This window comes from Colossoma macropomum, unplaced genomic scaffold, assembly GCF_904425465.1.
Source record: "Colossoma macropomum unplaced genomic scaffold, Colossoma_macropomum, whole genome shotgun sequence".
Classification (NCBI taxonomy): Eukaryota; Metazoa; Chordata; class Actinopteri; order Characiformes; family Serrasalmidae; genus Colossoma; species Colossoma macropomum.
In genome coordinates this window covers 34322861-34338269 of record NW_023494793.1, presented here as the reverse complement: position 1 = coordinate 34338269, position 15409 = coordinate 34322861, and the positions used below count along the sequence as shown (strand labels likewise).

Here is a 15409-nt window from a genome sequence, read left to right as displayed (position 1 = left end):
TGTTGATTATTTGTATAATTTATTTGTCATATGAGCATCAATCTCCATCATAGATCTGAACCAAAATCTTCACACATTTCTTGCATGGAGTTCTTGCATGCTGTTTCGGTGCTCACAAAGTAATTCGTACCTTTGTTTTTCCTTCCTTCACTTCTAAAAATACACAGATGCGAGAAGCACGTGCACACATACACGGAAATATGCTCACTCTCACGGACACGTTCTCCCTCTGTATCTTAACACGCTGCATTTATTATCTCCTGTATTGTAATAACAATAAATCTCACTTGTCAGCTGTTGCGAAATCAGTGGTACCTGCAACTAATTAGCTGTCAAGCATAATTAATATTTGCTGCAGCAGCCACGCAGCTGTGTTTATTTGGCCTTGCACTTTTGAATATCTGTTGGAAGAAATTTCTGAATGTAGACGTTTATGTCACTATTGATCAATAACACTTTTCACTTATATGAATTCAATGAAGTATCATATAGAGGCCTACACAGTACTGTGCAAAAGTCAGAGACCACCTTTCATTTATCACATTTCTAGTTAAAATAGCCATTATATACAAGTTATTCATTTGTATCTTACATTCATAAGACGATCTCTTACATGTAATAAGAAGAGGAAGGAGAAATCAAAGGAAAGTAAATGGAAAAAACAGGGGTTTGCAAATCTAAATTTCAATAAATGGTGAAAAGATACTCAGAAAATGGACTGTAGGACCTGGTGGACCATCAAAACTGTCCCCATCAGATAAACAGCAGTTAAATCTTTCATCTTTGAAAGAGAGGAGAAAATCAAGCTGCTTCAGATCTGAAAACATCCAGGTGTTTCTGTCCATCCTTCCACTGTGAGAAGACAATTCAGCACTATGGGTCTGAAAGGATGTCTAGCTGTCCTGACTGAGAAAAGGAGACAGATACATCAAACAGTGGAGCTGCTGGTGCTCTCCGAATAATGGACTGACCAGCCTACTGTCCAGACCTCAACATCAGTGAATGTGTTTGGGATTACTTGGGTTATGAAAAGCAGAAAATGCAACCAGCTTCTAAGACTGAACTTTGGAGGTGTAAAAAAATATCCCTGCAGATTTCTTTAAAAAAATGAAAGCAAGTCTCCAGAAAAGAATGGAAGCTGTAATAAAGGGAAAGAGTTGACGCACTAAATACTGAAAATGCTGATATTATATTTAGTTGTTAAGCTTCTGTTTAGTGTTTTCAGCTCTTGATTAATGAATGAATGAAGGGTGGTCTCTGACTTTTGCACAGTACAGTGCATAATAGATGTAAAGCAGGCTTGTTTAAATTGCCTGTGTTTATGTATCCACAGTTTGTTCTGTTTTATACAGTGCAATCCGCAAGTAATTGGACAGCGTTCCATTTTTCACTGTCTAGTTATTTAAGGACTGCACTCTATATTGTGGTGCCGGAATATATTGAGCACCTTGTTACGTGGTTGACATTTTCATTACTGAGGACTGTTGAATTTTTCTCTTGCCACATTCAATATTCATTCTCCTTTAAACGGCATGATAGGTGTGATAGGTTAGATAACAGGATTTCGTCATGTGTGGATGTACGAAGAATGAAACCAGTAGTTAATTTTCCATTACATAGCATAATTCGTTTAGCCTCTCCAGCAAACAGTAAATAAATATTTCAGGCTGCAGATGGCCATTCAAAGAAAATAACCTGAAATATATCAAAGTGTATGGGTAACACAGCTTCATTCAGTCTGTATGGTCAGGACATGTTAGTGCACCAAGATGTTTGTATCATATATTTTCATCAATGCTAATAATACCACACAGTACACTGAGTTCATTATTTTAAAGGCATTCCAAACTGACAGCTAATAAATTAGTGATAAAACCAAAATAATTCAGCTCAGATCTGCAGGGATGTCGCTTATGTCTTTTGAATTTGTCATTTATTATTTGAACCAAAGATGAAACGACATGTATTCAAAGGACCTGTCATCATCAGATACAACCAAACGACATCTGTGTGCATTTTTAAATCTGAGTCGATGAGAAAGAAAAAAATGTTTCAATGCATTTGTATGTGTTTCATTGCATTTATTTTATTTATTATTCTAAGTAATATGAATGAATGCATACATTAATATTGATGTATTAAAAATCATCTTCATATTTATTTTATTATAGTGTTTTCAATAGCTTCTATTAAGAAATCACATATTTGAAGGTGTGTGTTACATTAACATTAATAAACGTAGTATCCTCACTTCAGTCCTATCAAAAAGAATGCAATATTCACTGATTACAGTTTGTCGTTTCGTTCTGTCTGTTCACCAGCCGTGTTTATGTGTTGGCTCCTGATCACTGAATTTCTTATCTTAGATTATTCAGAACAATGCCTGAAGTTTATTGCTACACACGTGCCCTCTGGTGGTGGAAGAGCTTGGTGACATGTTAGAATATTTGCTTTATATCTGTGAATAGCAGGGTATTTTGTAATAGAAGGAGAATATTGCTATATTTCGAGGTAGGTCAATACTACTTTTACACTGTTAAGGCGTGTTGGTCTGTGCTCAGTAGAAGAGAATTGACTGTATGCAGAAACATCGGAAAGAAATAAACACAAATATCATAGTCGCTGTGTCGTTTCTTAATTGGATTGTCCTGTTTCTGTCATGTGTCGTATATTTTATGTCTTTTCCCCTGATGTTCTGAAAAATAGGTTATTTTAAATGCTTTACTTATAATGTACTTAAAAATCTGTGTTTTTCAGGGATTTGTTGGCCTACTTCGATTTTTTTATTGTGGACATCTTAGCAATATAAACAACATTAAACAATGTTTTTCTCTGTAACTTTTTCTTAAAGAGCCCATATCTTACCTTTATCTTGTATTTTATTTTTTCCCTGAGGTCTGCGTATTAGGTCTCTGTGGGTTTATGTACCAAAACCAGTCATAATACATTTTTACATGACCAAACCTCAAACTTTTAGTATGTAAATCCATATATGTCCATATATTAACAGAAACTAAGCCACAACAACAGCCCATTTTGATTTCAGTGTTTTTGTGATGTCACAAAAAACATTAGGTTTACATATATCTGCTTATTCGGCCTACAGCAGTTTAGCCTTGGCCATTCACATTTAAGTTATAATGAGTACTTCAGGCCAGACTGAAGGCCTGAAACAAGGCACAATATTGGACAGCCAAACAGTACAGAGGTAATTTACATATGTCAGTCTGAAAGGCACAGCAGCAAAAACGGCCTGTTTAATTCTAAGAGATGAAGTGAACTTGGAAAATGGTCATATAAAAATTTCACTAAAGTACAAGAGAAATGTAAGATATGGGACCTTCAAATAGGCTGTTTTTATTACTGAGCCTTTAAGACTGATTTATGTAAATGATCGCCATCATTTCATAACTTTTTGTGACATCACAAAAGCAATTCAAGCTGGTTTTTGTACCACACAGACTGGGGAGTGAACGGCATGTTTTGAAAATTAAGCAATATTCACACACTCCATCAAAGTCTCATTTAAAAACAGATTAGATTATTTTTTTTGTCATTGTGCAGAGTACAGGTACAGAGCCAATGAAATGCATCTAACCAGAAGTGCTAAATACAGTATTATTTATATATAAAGTGCGAACAGAAGAGTGGTAAAAAAAATATAGATATGCAAGTATAAATATAAAATACATATGTACAGATTGAGTGGAGAGCGCACAAATATAGGTTGTATGTACTGTGAAAGCAGCATATGGATAAGGTAAGTATGCAGTGTAAACTTGTACAGTAACTCTAGGTGCAAATATGAATGGTGTAACAATACTAGGACATAAAGTGCAATAACAGTGCAGTGAGTGCAAAGAATGCAAAGTAAGTTCTCCATGACATTGGCCCTCATTGTCGGTCATTGTCGGTCAGTCACATTTTTGGTATTTATACATCTATGTGCATTACCACAGTTTGTCATAACTTCTGAACCAGAATCAGTCTTGGGCTGTGTGATGAGTTTATTACTACACTATGATTAACTATATACTTTTCTCTGTCTTTCAATGTGGCATTTTTTTCCGCACCATACTAAATGTAGCTGTTAGACATGAAGGGGTTAAAACACATCTGAGGCAACTTCTCAGTTGAAATAGGATCAGTTCTTTCACAGGACATGTGATGATATGCCCTTGGAGGCTGGTTCTAAATTTGTGCTTGTGTATTATGACAGTTTCTCAGCTCTGGTGCCGCTTTGCTTTTTTCACCTGCGCTGCACAGAATGATGCTCGCCTGCTCTTTTACACCTGATTCAGCTCCTGAAGGACTCGATCTGTGGCTGATGATGTGACTCAGTCGCTGGGGAAAAAAGCATTTTATAACTGGAGTTATAAAACATGGTACTGTGAAATTCTATGGGCCTGTGGTGTGTCCAACGAGCTCAGAATGAAAGACAGAAAGAGGAGGGAAATAAATGGATATGGGGAGGGAGAGAAAGAGTGTGCTGGAAAAAGAGAGAGAAGGCAAATTGCAAGATGGAGAAAGAGTGAAAATAAATAATGGAGACGGGAGAGATGAGGGAAAGAGACAATGAAAGATATACACACACACACATATACATATATATATATATATATATATATATATATATATATATCCATCCATCGACTAAACCGCTTATCCTTCTGGGTCGCGGTGGGGAGCTGGAGCCTATCCCAGCTGTCATTGGGCGGAAGGCAGGATACACCCTGGACAGGTCGCCAGTCCATCGCAGTATATATATATATATATATATATATATATATATATATATATAGTGAAATTCTATGGGCCTGTGGTGTGTCCAATGAGTTCAGAATAAAAGACAGAAAGAGGAGGGAAATAAATGGGTATGGGGAGGGAGAGAAAGAAAGTGCTGAAAAAAGAGAGTAAAGACAAATTGTGAGATGGAGAAAGAGTGAAAAGAAATAATAGAGACGTAAGGATATATATATATATACACATATACATACATACATACATATCACTCCATTTCTCTTTCACTCTTATATGTATATTATATATTCCTACATATTTACAGAATGAGAAATGCGAGTATATATATATATATATATATAGAGAGAGAGAGAGAGAGAGAGAGAGAGAGAGATAAAATCAAGAGGGACGAAAGGGAAAAATGAGAGAAAGACTACAAGCAAATAAAAAGGAGAGAGAGAGAGAGAGAGATGAGAACATAATACTGAGACTGCAACAAAGGAAGTGACGTCGCCGTGTCGTAACTCCTGTGTTGATGTTGTGTGGAGAGTGAGCGGAGGGGAAGAAGCTAACAACAGCAGCGGCGACTCGGTTTGTTTTTGTTCTCTCCACGCCGCCTTTTACCGAGAAAACGACTCCTTATTTCACCAAAAACGTCCAGGGACGAGCACTTAGGCCAGAGACGACGGCCAGGCTGAAACACGGCCAGCTCACAACACTCCCCGAGCCGAGCCGGAGGACTCGTCACCCCTGACCCCCTCCTCCCTCCTCCCTCCCTTCCCTCCTCACATAGGCAGCCAACATGACGATCCTGCCTAAGAAGAAGCCCAGCTCCACCGTCGGGGTCCCGGATCACGCCGACGAGAGCGACAGACGAGCCGGTTCGGATCCTCACCAGCACGGCCATGGTGTTGTGCGGACCGGGGCGAGGCCTAGAGCTTCTCCGCCGCCGTGGTCATATCAAACCGCGCCGCCTCAGTCCAGAGAGGACAGGCGGAATGAATCGAGCTCCCGGCCCCAGCAGGCCTCCCCTCCGCCGGTGGGAGCGGGCTCCCCCGCCGGCCCGGGAGATGGAGGCGGTCTGGGAGCCATGAGCTGCGTGTCCGGTGGCCGTGGAGAGCTAGCGGGCGGCGTGGTCGGCTGCGGAGGCGCTATCGGTAGCTGCTGCTCTGGGCCGGGACTCAGCAAGCGGCGGCGACAGGCGACTTGCTCCGGAGGAGTAGCAGGCGGAGGGACACCCGGTGTGTCCGGTGGTGGCGGGGTGGGTCCAGGCCCAGATCAGGAGGAGGGCGCCGGGTACAACAGCGAAGATGAGTACGAGAATGCTTCCAGACTGCAGTCAGAAGATCCAGCAACAGTTGAGCAGGTATGTATGGACGGTATGGAGATGTCAACACAAAACAAAACAAAGTCTGTGAAAGAAAGTTGGCCTTAAAGTTGCACTGTCAAAGATAGAGGAGCTTAAATGTTTTGTATGAATGAAGAAGAACTTTAAAAATGTTGAACCAAAGAATCATCCATTGAAAGGTTCTTTAGGGAGTCTGGAGTGGTTCTTCTATGGCATTGCTCCAAATAACTCTGGAAGAAAAGACCTTTGATTCTTAGTTAAGGCATTTGTTTAATATTGAGCAGGGATGTTTTTTATAATCTTCAAGCTAGCTTTTACAGCATATGTAACAGCTAACATGGGAATGAATGAGTTCAAGCAGCAAAACAAATCATAATTTAATAACAATAAAAACAGCAAATATCTGCAGTGATTTGCTGGTCATGGTCGTGGTTTCAATAATATGGCATAAGGGATTAAAATAAAGGCTTTAACCAATCTGCTGATGATAGCAGTTGATTTTGCAAGTTTGCTCATCTTGTCTCTCTATGTTGAACTGGTACATAGTGGAAGTCTTCCAAAGCAGTAGTTCTCACACCGGTCCTCAGGTCACCTGAAATGGTCCATACTTTTGCTCAGTCCCAGCTTGGATAGAGCAAAAGTGTGCCTGAGGACCAGTTTGCGAACTATTGTTTAACGCCTTCTTGGGGGGGTCACTTAAAATAAAAATCTGACAGAGAATGGCAGTGGTGACAACCATCTGAAGACAAATGAATGAATGGCATGGTTATCTTTGCTGTTCTTTGCTTAAGCTGTTAAAAATAAGCAACACTGGAAACACATCGCTATAACTTTATAATACTTTAAAAACTTCAGGCTTTGCTGTTTCCTCAGTTTTGACATGTGCATGTGTGACAATGGTGTGCAAAGTAGAAGTACATCTTCCGCTCTTTTGGTTCAACTGCATAGAAAACCTTAAGGCCTAGCCATTCTAAATTGTGTCTGTGATTTGTATTTAAATAAAGATGAATTATTAGTGTACAGCATTTCCAAGTAAACCTACCATTCAAGGCTGTTTTCGTGGACTGGCAAATACAGTGGAATGGAGACTTTTATTATGACAGCACACTGACAAGGAAGTGAAGGAGCTAACTGTAACTGTCCTCCTCATTCATGAAATCAGAAATAATTACATGTATTTTTGGTAAAATATGACAACTGAATTCATCAGAGTGTTAAGTGGGATGGCCTAAAACAATTTTTGCTACCCAGTGAGGTTAACTAGCTGTAAAATGCCCTTTGCAGTAGTTAGGTTAGCATTAGCTTAGCTTCTGGTAGATAGTGGCACATCCGGCGCTGTGGTCATGTCCTACTTTTGAATATCAGTGAATAAAGTCTAGTTATTTGTTTGGCTGGTTTGGCTTCCCACCCAAACCAACAAGTTTCCCATTTGCTTAAAAGAAAATTCCACCAGTTTTTCAGTTTTTGGATAATTAAATGGCTAAGATGTAAACAGAGTCATTCAGAGTGGTTTGTTGTGAAATGTTCCAGGAACGTCCGGAGTCAGAATTGTTCACAGTGGTGGTGATAGGAACCAAACGTCCGAAGTGTTTAATGTCTTCCCTCACAGAAAGTTATTGCATGAAATGGTTATGAATATGTCCGATAACTGATCTGAGTCTTAAAATAAGGCTTTGTCCTAAAATGTGTTATGTTTTTAAATCCATTTATGCCAGAGATGTACATGCGTGGCATTGTAAGGCAAAATAGCCTTACTTTTACTTTTAGATGGTAGATAAAGTATATATTTATGTAATATTTGTGTTGTGTTTGGTTCCTATTACTATCACTGTAAAGAAAATCTGAGTCTAAGCTTCTGTAAAATGACCTATTGTACATCAATCATACATAAACATTTCACACAACTCTGAATGACATTTACGTCAGAGTGATTGAATTATGCAGATTGATACAGTTTTGGTATCAATCACAATACTTCATATAGGATTGGAAAGCCCAGTGGTTATAGGGTTGAACACATGCAAACGGTTACAGCTTAACATTACAGACAAAATATTACATTACTTCAGAATAGAGCTAGCCTATAAAAGGGCCTGTATAAATCATACTTTCTTCTTTTTTTGCATAAAAAACAGTCACAGTTTGTTTTTACATGACCATTTTTCAACTTCTCTTATCTCTGAGAATTAAACAGTTTGTTTTACTTACTGTGCCTTTAAGACTCATGTATTTAAATCAGCTCTTTTCTTATTAGCTGTCCTGTGTTGTGCATTCAGGAAGCAGTCTTGGTTAAAACACTTCTTAACTTGACTTAACTACACTTCCTTAACTTAAGTGTGAATGGGTGAAGGCTAAAAACATGGACAGATATAAATGTGTTGGTGACATAAATTTAAATGGGTTGGTTTTGCAGCTTGATTTCCATAAATGGACCGTATGGACTGGCAAGTGAAACTGTTGAAAGTTAAAGTATTAAATTGTTTACCATCTTGTAATATTGGCAACAGTATTGAACTTTCAATACAACTGTATCATATCAAGGCTGTGTAGGGCCATCAAACAGACTAAAATAAATAAAATAAAAATAAAGTAGTAAAATAAAAGCAAACATCCAAACTTACACTCTTCATTGCTCAGTTAAAGAAGCCATTCTTGCAGTGTTTATATGTGTATGGACAGTGGCTCCTGTAAGGTTCTCTACTGAAATAGCATGTCTCTCTCTCACAAGCTCTCCTTCTCCCTTTGTTTCTCTGTTTTGTGTTGCAGCAGGAGCACTGGTTCGAGAAAGCACTTAGGGAAAAGAAAGGATTTGTGATTAAAAAAATGAAGGAAGACGGTGCTTGCCTCTTCAGAGCAGTTGGTGGGTCTTTTCTGTAACTTTCTAAATATAAAATCACTTTTAGTTCACAGGGTACATGGCAAATGGCCTCAAAACGGTGCTTCACATGACCTCTTGATCAGTATCTTTATCCAGGCTCAAGCCTTTTTAATTGAGGAGTGGAACTTAAGAAGGAGGGTGCCTGCAACCAAATCAGTTGTAAAGGGGGATTCCACTAATATTTCAAATAGTCTATATAATTAAATGGTTAAGATGTAAACGGTGAATCAAAATTGTTCTAAGCAGGAAATGCTCTGTTCTAGAGAAACTCAGAATAAGAATTGTTCAGTAATGCTAGGAACCAGACGTCTGAAGTAGTTAAAGTCTTTAAACGCTCCTTCACAGAAACTTATTACATTAAATGGTTATAAATACACTGCCTGTTACCCAAGTTATTGTTTTAAGATAGTCCTGAAATAAAGTTTTGGCATAAATAATTTTTTACAGTTTTAATTTTGTTTTTTTAAGTTTTATATTTTTAAGATTATTATGTTAGAAAGGTGCATGCAGGGTGTTCTAACGCAAAACAGTCTCAAAAGAGACCTTTTTTCCCCAAATTTATCACTGTTTTACCGTAAACATTGCATATAAAAACTCAGAAGACGTGTGGGTTCACTGGGTGATTTTGGGTAGTATATAAAATGGCTGTATTTGTGTTCTAAAGATTGTGACCTGGTTTCTATCGCCACCAGTATAAAGTAATCAGAGTTGATAAATTTTACATCAAACCGCTCAGACTTTGTTCACATCTCAACGATTAAAATATATGTAGAAGTTTTGAAACAGTTCCCCTTTAATGCTGTTCACAATAACAGTTGTGTTCTATGCAACAGTTTTACAAATTAAAGAAAAAAATAAAGTAAAGAAGCTCCAGACATTGTTTTAAATATATGTTGTTAATAGTGAAAATGCAGCTTAGAGGAGCAACCGTTGTTCTTGGTTAGCAGCTGATGTTCCATACAGGTATAGGGAAATCAGATATAACATGAGTAAAGCACTTTTCTGCCAATTAAATTGCGTAATTGGAACTAACTGTTGAACAATATACTATAGACCTCTGAATCTGTATGTCATTCTGTAGTCTGCAGTGGGGCTGTTGGTTTCAGTGTTTCACAGAATACATGGCTTTTTTTCATAATTGACTGATAATCTCATGATGTTGACTGTTTTGCTCACCGCACACATTTTCACTTAGGCAGTCTGTTTTAGCTTATAATGACAATGGGATATAATTGGGCTCAGGGATTTTATGGTAAGGTCATTATCAAATATATATTTTAAAATTAGCTTTCAATTTTTTTGATAATTACAAAAATAGTTTTTTATAGCCTGTAATTCTATCTGTTGTCTCTAAAAGATAGCAGTGCTTATTAAAGTGATAACGTGTGTGTGTGTGTGTGTGTGTGTGTGTGTGTGTGTGTGTGTGTGTGTGTGTGTATCGCTGTTATCGGTGTGTGTGTGTGTGTGTGTGTGTGTGTATCGCTGTTATCGGAAGAAAAATCTCCATTTTTGACGTTTTAGAGTTTTTGACATAATTTGAAAATACATGTCCTTTACATTGTATGTAAATTTCATGACGAACAGACTAAAAGAATTTACCCAAATTCCATTGACTTACATTAAAAGTAAAGTAGGTTTTTTCCTTCTCCTGTAAAGTTACCGTTTTGGAGATCCGAGGTTTCCTTCCAACACCGTGAGATGTGTTTCTAATATATATAGTTCACATCTTGTGTTTACTTTTACATAGATATAGACTTTGTAAACAAAAAGTCAGTATTTATGTAAAAGTTAACAAAAGATGTGAACTATAAGGCTACATCACAATATTAAATGACCTTTGTGTTTCTATGTAAAATGTGGCTCTGACCTTCTGCCTGAAATGAGTGGGGAAGGACTTTCTAATGTGGCTCTGCTGAATAGAAGGTCGGATCGGTAGCTGTTTACATCCTTACGTAACGAGTCATCTGTTTCGCCCGTTTAGAATTAACGCTAAGCGACTGCTTGACTCCAGTGGGAGAAGCAGCTGCTGAGATTCGTGTTTTCTCCATTAGACTGAAGTTGGCTTCCTACGCGTCAGATTCTTATTAAAATTTTCTGTTCCACTTTAAATGGAGAAGCAGTGACGTATAGTGGAACAGAAAATTCAAATAAGAAGCTGGCTAACTTCAGCTTCGCGTTTTCCCCTCGCTTCAGAAACCGACACATTTGAGTGATGTCTTAACCAATTAGTTAGCATAGTTGAGGTATTAACGTGGGTGCTTGATCCTCATATTGAGCCATTTTTGTCACACTGTTACTGTTCGATCTGTATCACCCTTTCATCATTGATCATCAGCCTATTATCATTGAATTCGACTAAAACAGTGGGTGGAATCCAGCTCAAGCTCACTCTCTTAGCTTGCCGTTTCAGACAGCATGGCTATATAAGGACCTCTGGCTCCAAGCTATTTTTCTCTCTGGGAAGGATTTCAGCTACTGAACCACATGGTAAACAAAAGTATTCCAAATCCTGAACGATTTGCCCAGTGTGCACACTTTAATATCTCTCAAATGCCATTGGATCTTTTGCATTATTATCCTTTGAGTTTCATCCACTCTAAAAGTGAGGTAACACTCCTACATATTAAAATGCTGATGCAAGAAATAAAGTTTAGCTCTGTAATTCTATTTTTACCTATTTTTAATACCTGCTGCTCAAATTAAAGGCTTCTACTGCCACACCACTCATTTTTCCACTCAGATCTGGAGTTCTACAGAATGACAACACGAGTTCAGAGGTCTACAATCAATTTCTTACATAAATAATCCTCTGAAATGAAAGTGTAGCCTTGTATTATGAGGATGGGGTTTAGGTAAAAATGTAGTGACCAACAGAAAAGATCTGCTAATAATAAAAATGCCAATTATCAGAGCTCTCATTGAAACAACAAGCTCTTGGACCGGCATCTTACTTTGTATCCTTACGTACTTTTTTCAAGGAATTACAAAGAGTGTCTTTGTTAAAGGAATACGCCACAGTTTTTCTGCCTAATTTCAATCTGCCACATCTGTATCCTGTGAAATATTAACACATTTGCATCCATTGACTTAAAACGAATTAGGCATGTACTGAATTCCCATGAATCAGCGACTGAAATGTGTAACTATAGAAAACAAATTTGAAACGACAGCTGTTGCACTCAGACGTTAAAGTCTTTGTTAATAAGACAGACATGAGATTGTCTTACCAAAGCTCTGCTTATGAAATTTTATCTACTTTCGATCACTGGAGCAACAATAAAAAGCAGTTTCGGTTACTTTTGCTTTCCCCAAGGTATTTTGGTATCCAAGGTGATTAAACGGAGCCTGTGAAAACTCCACCCACTGCGCCAGTAACAAATTACCCCACAAAACAAATAATTTAGACTTACGGTGTAGGAACGCTTTTGATTTGAAGAATTTATGAAACTGTTCCACAAAATGTTTCACATGAACATTTACTAGAATTTGGCAATTGCTCAGTTACTTTTATCTAACTGTGCTTTATGTCCATCTGTTTCTGTTCTTTTACTAAGTACAGGGAAAAGTATTGATACTATTGTCCACGGTAGTTAATTATCGTCACTGTCGGGACAAAATTTTGTATCTGCAAAATATAAACATTTTGAGGAGATGAAAAAGAACTTTGAATGGAGTTTTTAAAGTCCTTTTTAAAGTGGCTTTTTATTCATTTCTATTGATCCATTCATCATTTAAACTTTGTCAACAGTGTAAAGAATGTAAATAACAATGGTTTTAGCTTTTTTTTCAAACTCTGAAGAAATAAAAGGGTCAGGATTTTCCCAACAGCACTGATTATGCTACAGAGGCAGCAGATATAGATTAGGTAAAAAAGCTGTGGTATTCCTTTTGTAAATGACATTAATGTGAAGCAGGCATATGCACTGAAAAAAGTGTTTGGGTTTACATGATTCCAACTTGTACATTGGTTTCACATGAATAAAATACACCAACACAATGAAATACATCAACAATAAATGAATGAGTGGTTATGTCACTGTAATAAATTTAATTTGTGTGGAACCAATGTACACATTTCAATCAAGCAAATTCAAAGCAGTGTTTTTTTTTTTCTTCAGTGTAAGATGTTCTGCAAACAGGTGGTTGTTGAATTGCATGGATAGGTGTTGCATGTACCATTTGTGCACACTTGATGGCGCTACTAACCCACACGTGGAGAAACCTCCTCCCCCAGGCGGAGGAACTTTAGCATCAAAACAATAACCTCCCACAGCTGAGCTACTGTTCAACCCACTTCCCTTCAAAACCGCAATTTCATCACGAGTCTATTTTTCACGATCGAGCTCATTTCCGTGTTATTATTATTGTGAGCCAGGGATTTTCCCTGTAAAGTGGTAAATTCCTCATTATGGGACCGAAAATAAATGACATTTAAATACATTTCTAGTTTTAACACTGCATGCTTTTTTTCCACTGTGTGTGTTTTGTATTTATGCATATAGTCATGCAATATACATCCCATCCAAATGCTTACATGTGTGCTACCATACAAAAGTTTGGATTACTTTTTGTATTAATAATTATTTAATAATAACTTACAACAGAACTTACACAATGATAACTTACAATTATGTTATAAATAGACACCAAAATGTAAACTGATGGTTTGTGTACAGTTTAAAGTGTTTTGGGAACAAGTTATGACATGATGGAGAAAAAATAGCAAGTGTTAATAATAATAAATTGTCTTTTTATAGACATTTTTGAAACAAAATTACAATGAATAGCTATTCAACTAACTTTTTTTTTAAATATGAGGAATTCTGGATATACATTTTTGCTGTACAGTTGTATGCAAAAGTTTGCACACCCCTGGTTAAAGTTACATGGCTTGTTTATTTTGTTGAAGTACACGAGTTTAACAAGACATGCCATAAATTTTGCAAACATTTATTCCATGTTTATTTGTGTTTCATGTTAATTCATTGTGTGTAACGCTGATGATTGGAAAATATTGGTAAATCTAGGGGAGAAAAAGTTTCCCTGTTTTGCCCAGGATGTATCTCTTTACCATGAGTGGATTTAGTATCTTTCATGCCTGAAGCTTTTCTTCAAACTATGTATTAACCTTTTGAGAGGGAGCTTTTTGAGGTGGATGTCTGGTTCCTATCACTGTTATAATTCTGACTCACTAAGTGTGACCAAAACAGCACATTTCAAACCATTCTGGATGACTTTGACTTTGTTTACAACTTAATGATCCAATTATGCAGATATGTAGAACGATTAGTGTAATTCCCCTTTAAGGGTGTATTTTGTTTGTGCGAAACCTGAGCGTACAACTCCTCTATCTCCCATCACACACTCATTTCTGTCCCAGCTATGAAACTTTATTGTGGGAAACAAACTCTGTTTTTCGCTCTCTTAACAGCCCCCGCCCACACAAACCAAACGCATGCACCCAGCTCTCTCTCTCTCTCTGCCCCCCCCCCTTTCTTTCTCACTTTCTCTCTTTGAAACCCACATTTTTTCCCACTCTCTTCCCTTTTCATCGACCTCATCTCCTTCCCTCTGTGAGCGTGGATGTCATACAGATCTATGATGTTTGGTGCTGACCTACATGTTGTAAGTTCCCTGCAGGTGTATAACCACCGATCAGGCTCTAAACATTTGTCCCAATCAAATAGGGGACTGGTTACACAACCGTCCTGATTTTGACAAAGCTATTGCTTCCCCCTTGTCTTGCGAAGCTAGTGTCACATCTCCTTATGAAGCTCTAAGATCCTAATCTCTTATACTGTGGGCTTATTATTTAGTTATAAATCTTAAGGCGTATTAATTCAATCAGTACTATGAATAACACGATAATTACAGTGCAACAGATTGCAGTGCACGATAATTACAGTGCAACAGAGATTTAGTAGCATAACTACTGAAATCTGCAACTTTATTTATTCTGATTGATATTATCAATAATGTTATTAATATTTATATAATGGTATAATTAATAATAGGGCCCGTATTGTGGAAGACTGAATATTCCCCACTTTTTTTCAAATCGTTGCTGTCCAAAGAAAACCAAAAATCTCAATTTTTGTTGATTTTTTTAGTTTTCTACATCATTTCAACACACCAGCTGTCCTTTACATTGTGTGACAATTTCATGATGCATGGACCAATAGAAATGCTCTAAAATCGCTTGGAACCAAATCACTTTACTTTGACTTACATTGAAAGGTAAGAGTGTTTTTGCCCTCTCCTGTAAAAATACTATTTTGGAGATACTTGTTTTTCATTAGACAACGACGAAATATAGGAGTTTGCTATAGTTTGTAAATAATGCTACAAAATTCCAAATATACTGTTTGCTTCCCGACCATACAGTCCATATATGGAAACTAAGCTGGAAAAACAGCCTGTTTTGAATTCATTGTTTCTGTGAT

The 15409-nt window shown here is 37.4% G+C and overlaps 1 protein-coding gene across 1 annotated transcript in view; it reads left to right on the top strand.

The window, feature by feature from the left end:
• Window positions 1–5258: 5258 nt before the first annotated feature.
• The window catches only part of otud5a (OTU deubiquitinase 5a), a 42797-nt gene continuing 32646 nt past the window's right edge, over window positions 5259–15409 (top strand). The window contains exons 1-2 of the mRNA XM_036579343.1: window positions 5259–6106; window positions 8855–8948. Of these exons, the coding sequence (XP_036435236.1) occupies window positions 5543–6106; window positions 8855–8948 (658 nt within the window). The 5' untranslated portion in view covers window positions 5259–5542. The remainder of the gene's footprint in view (window positions 6107–8854; window positions 8949–15409) is intronic.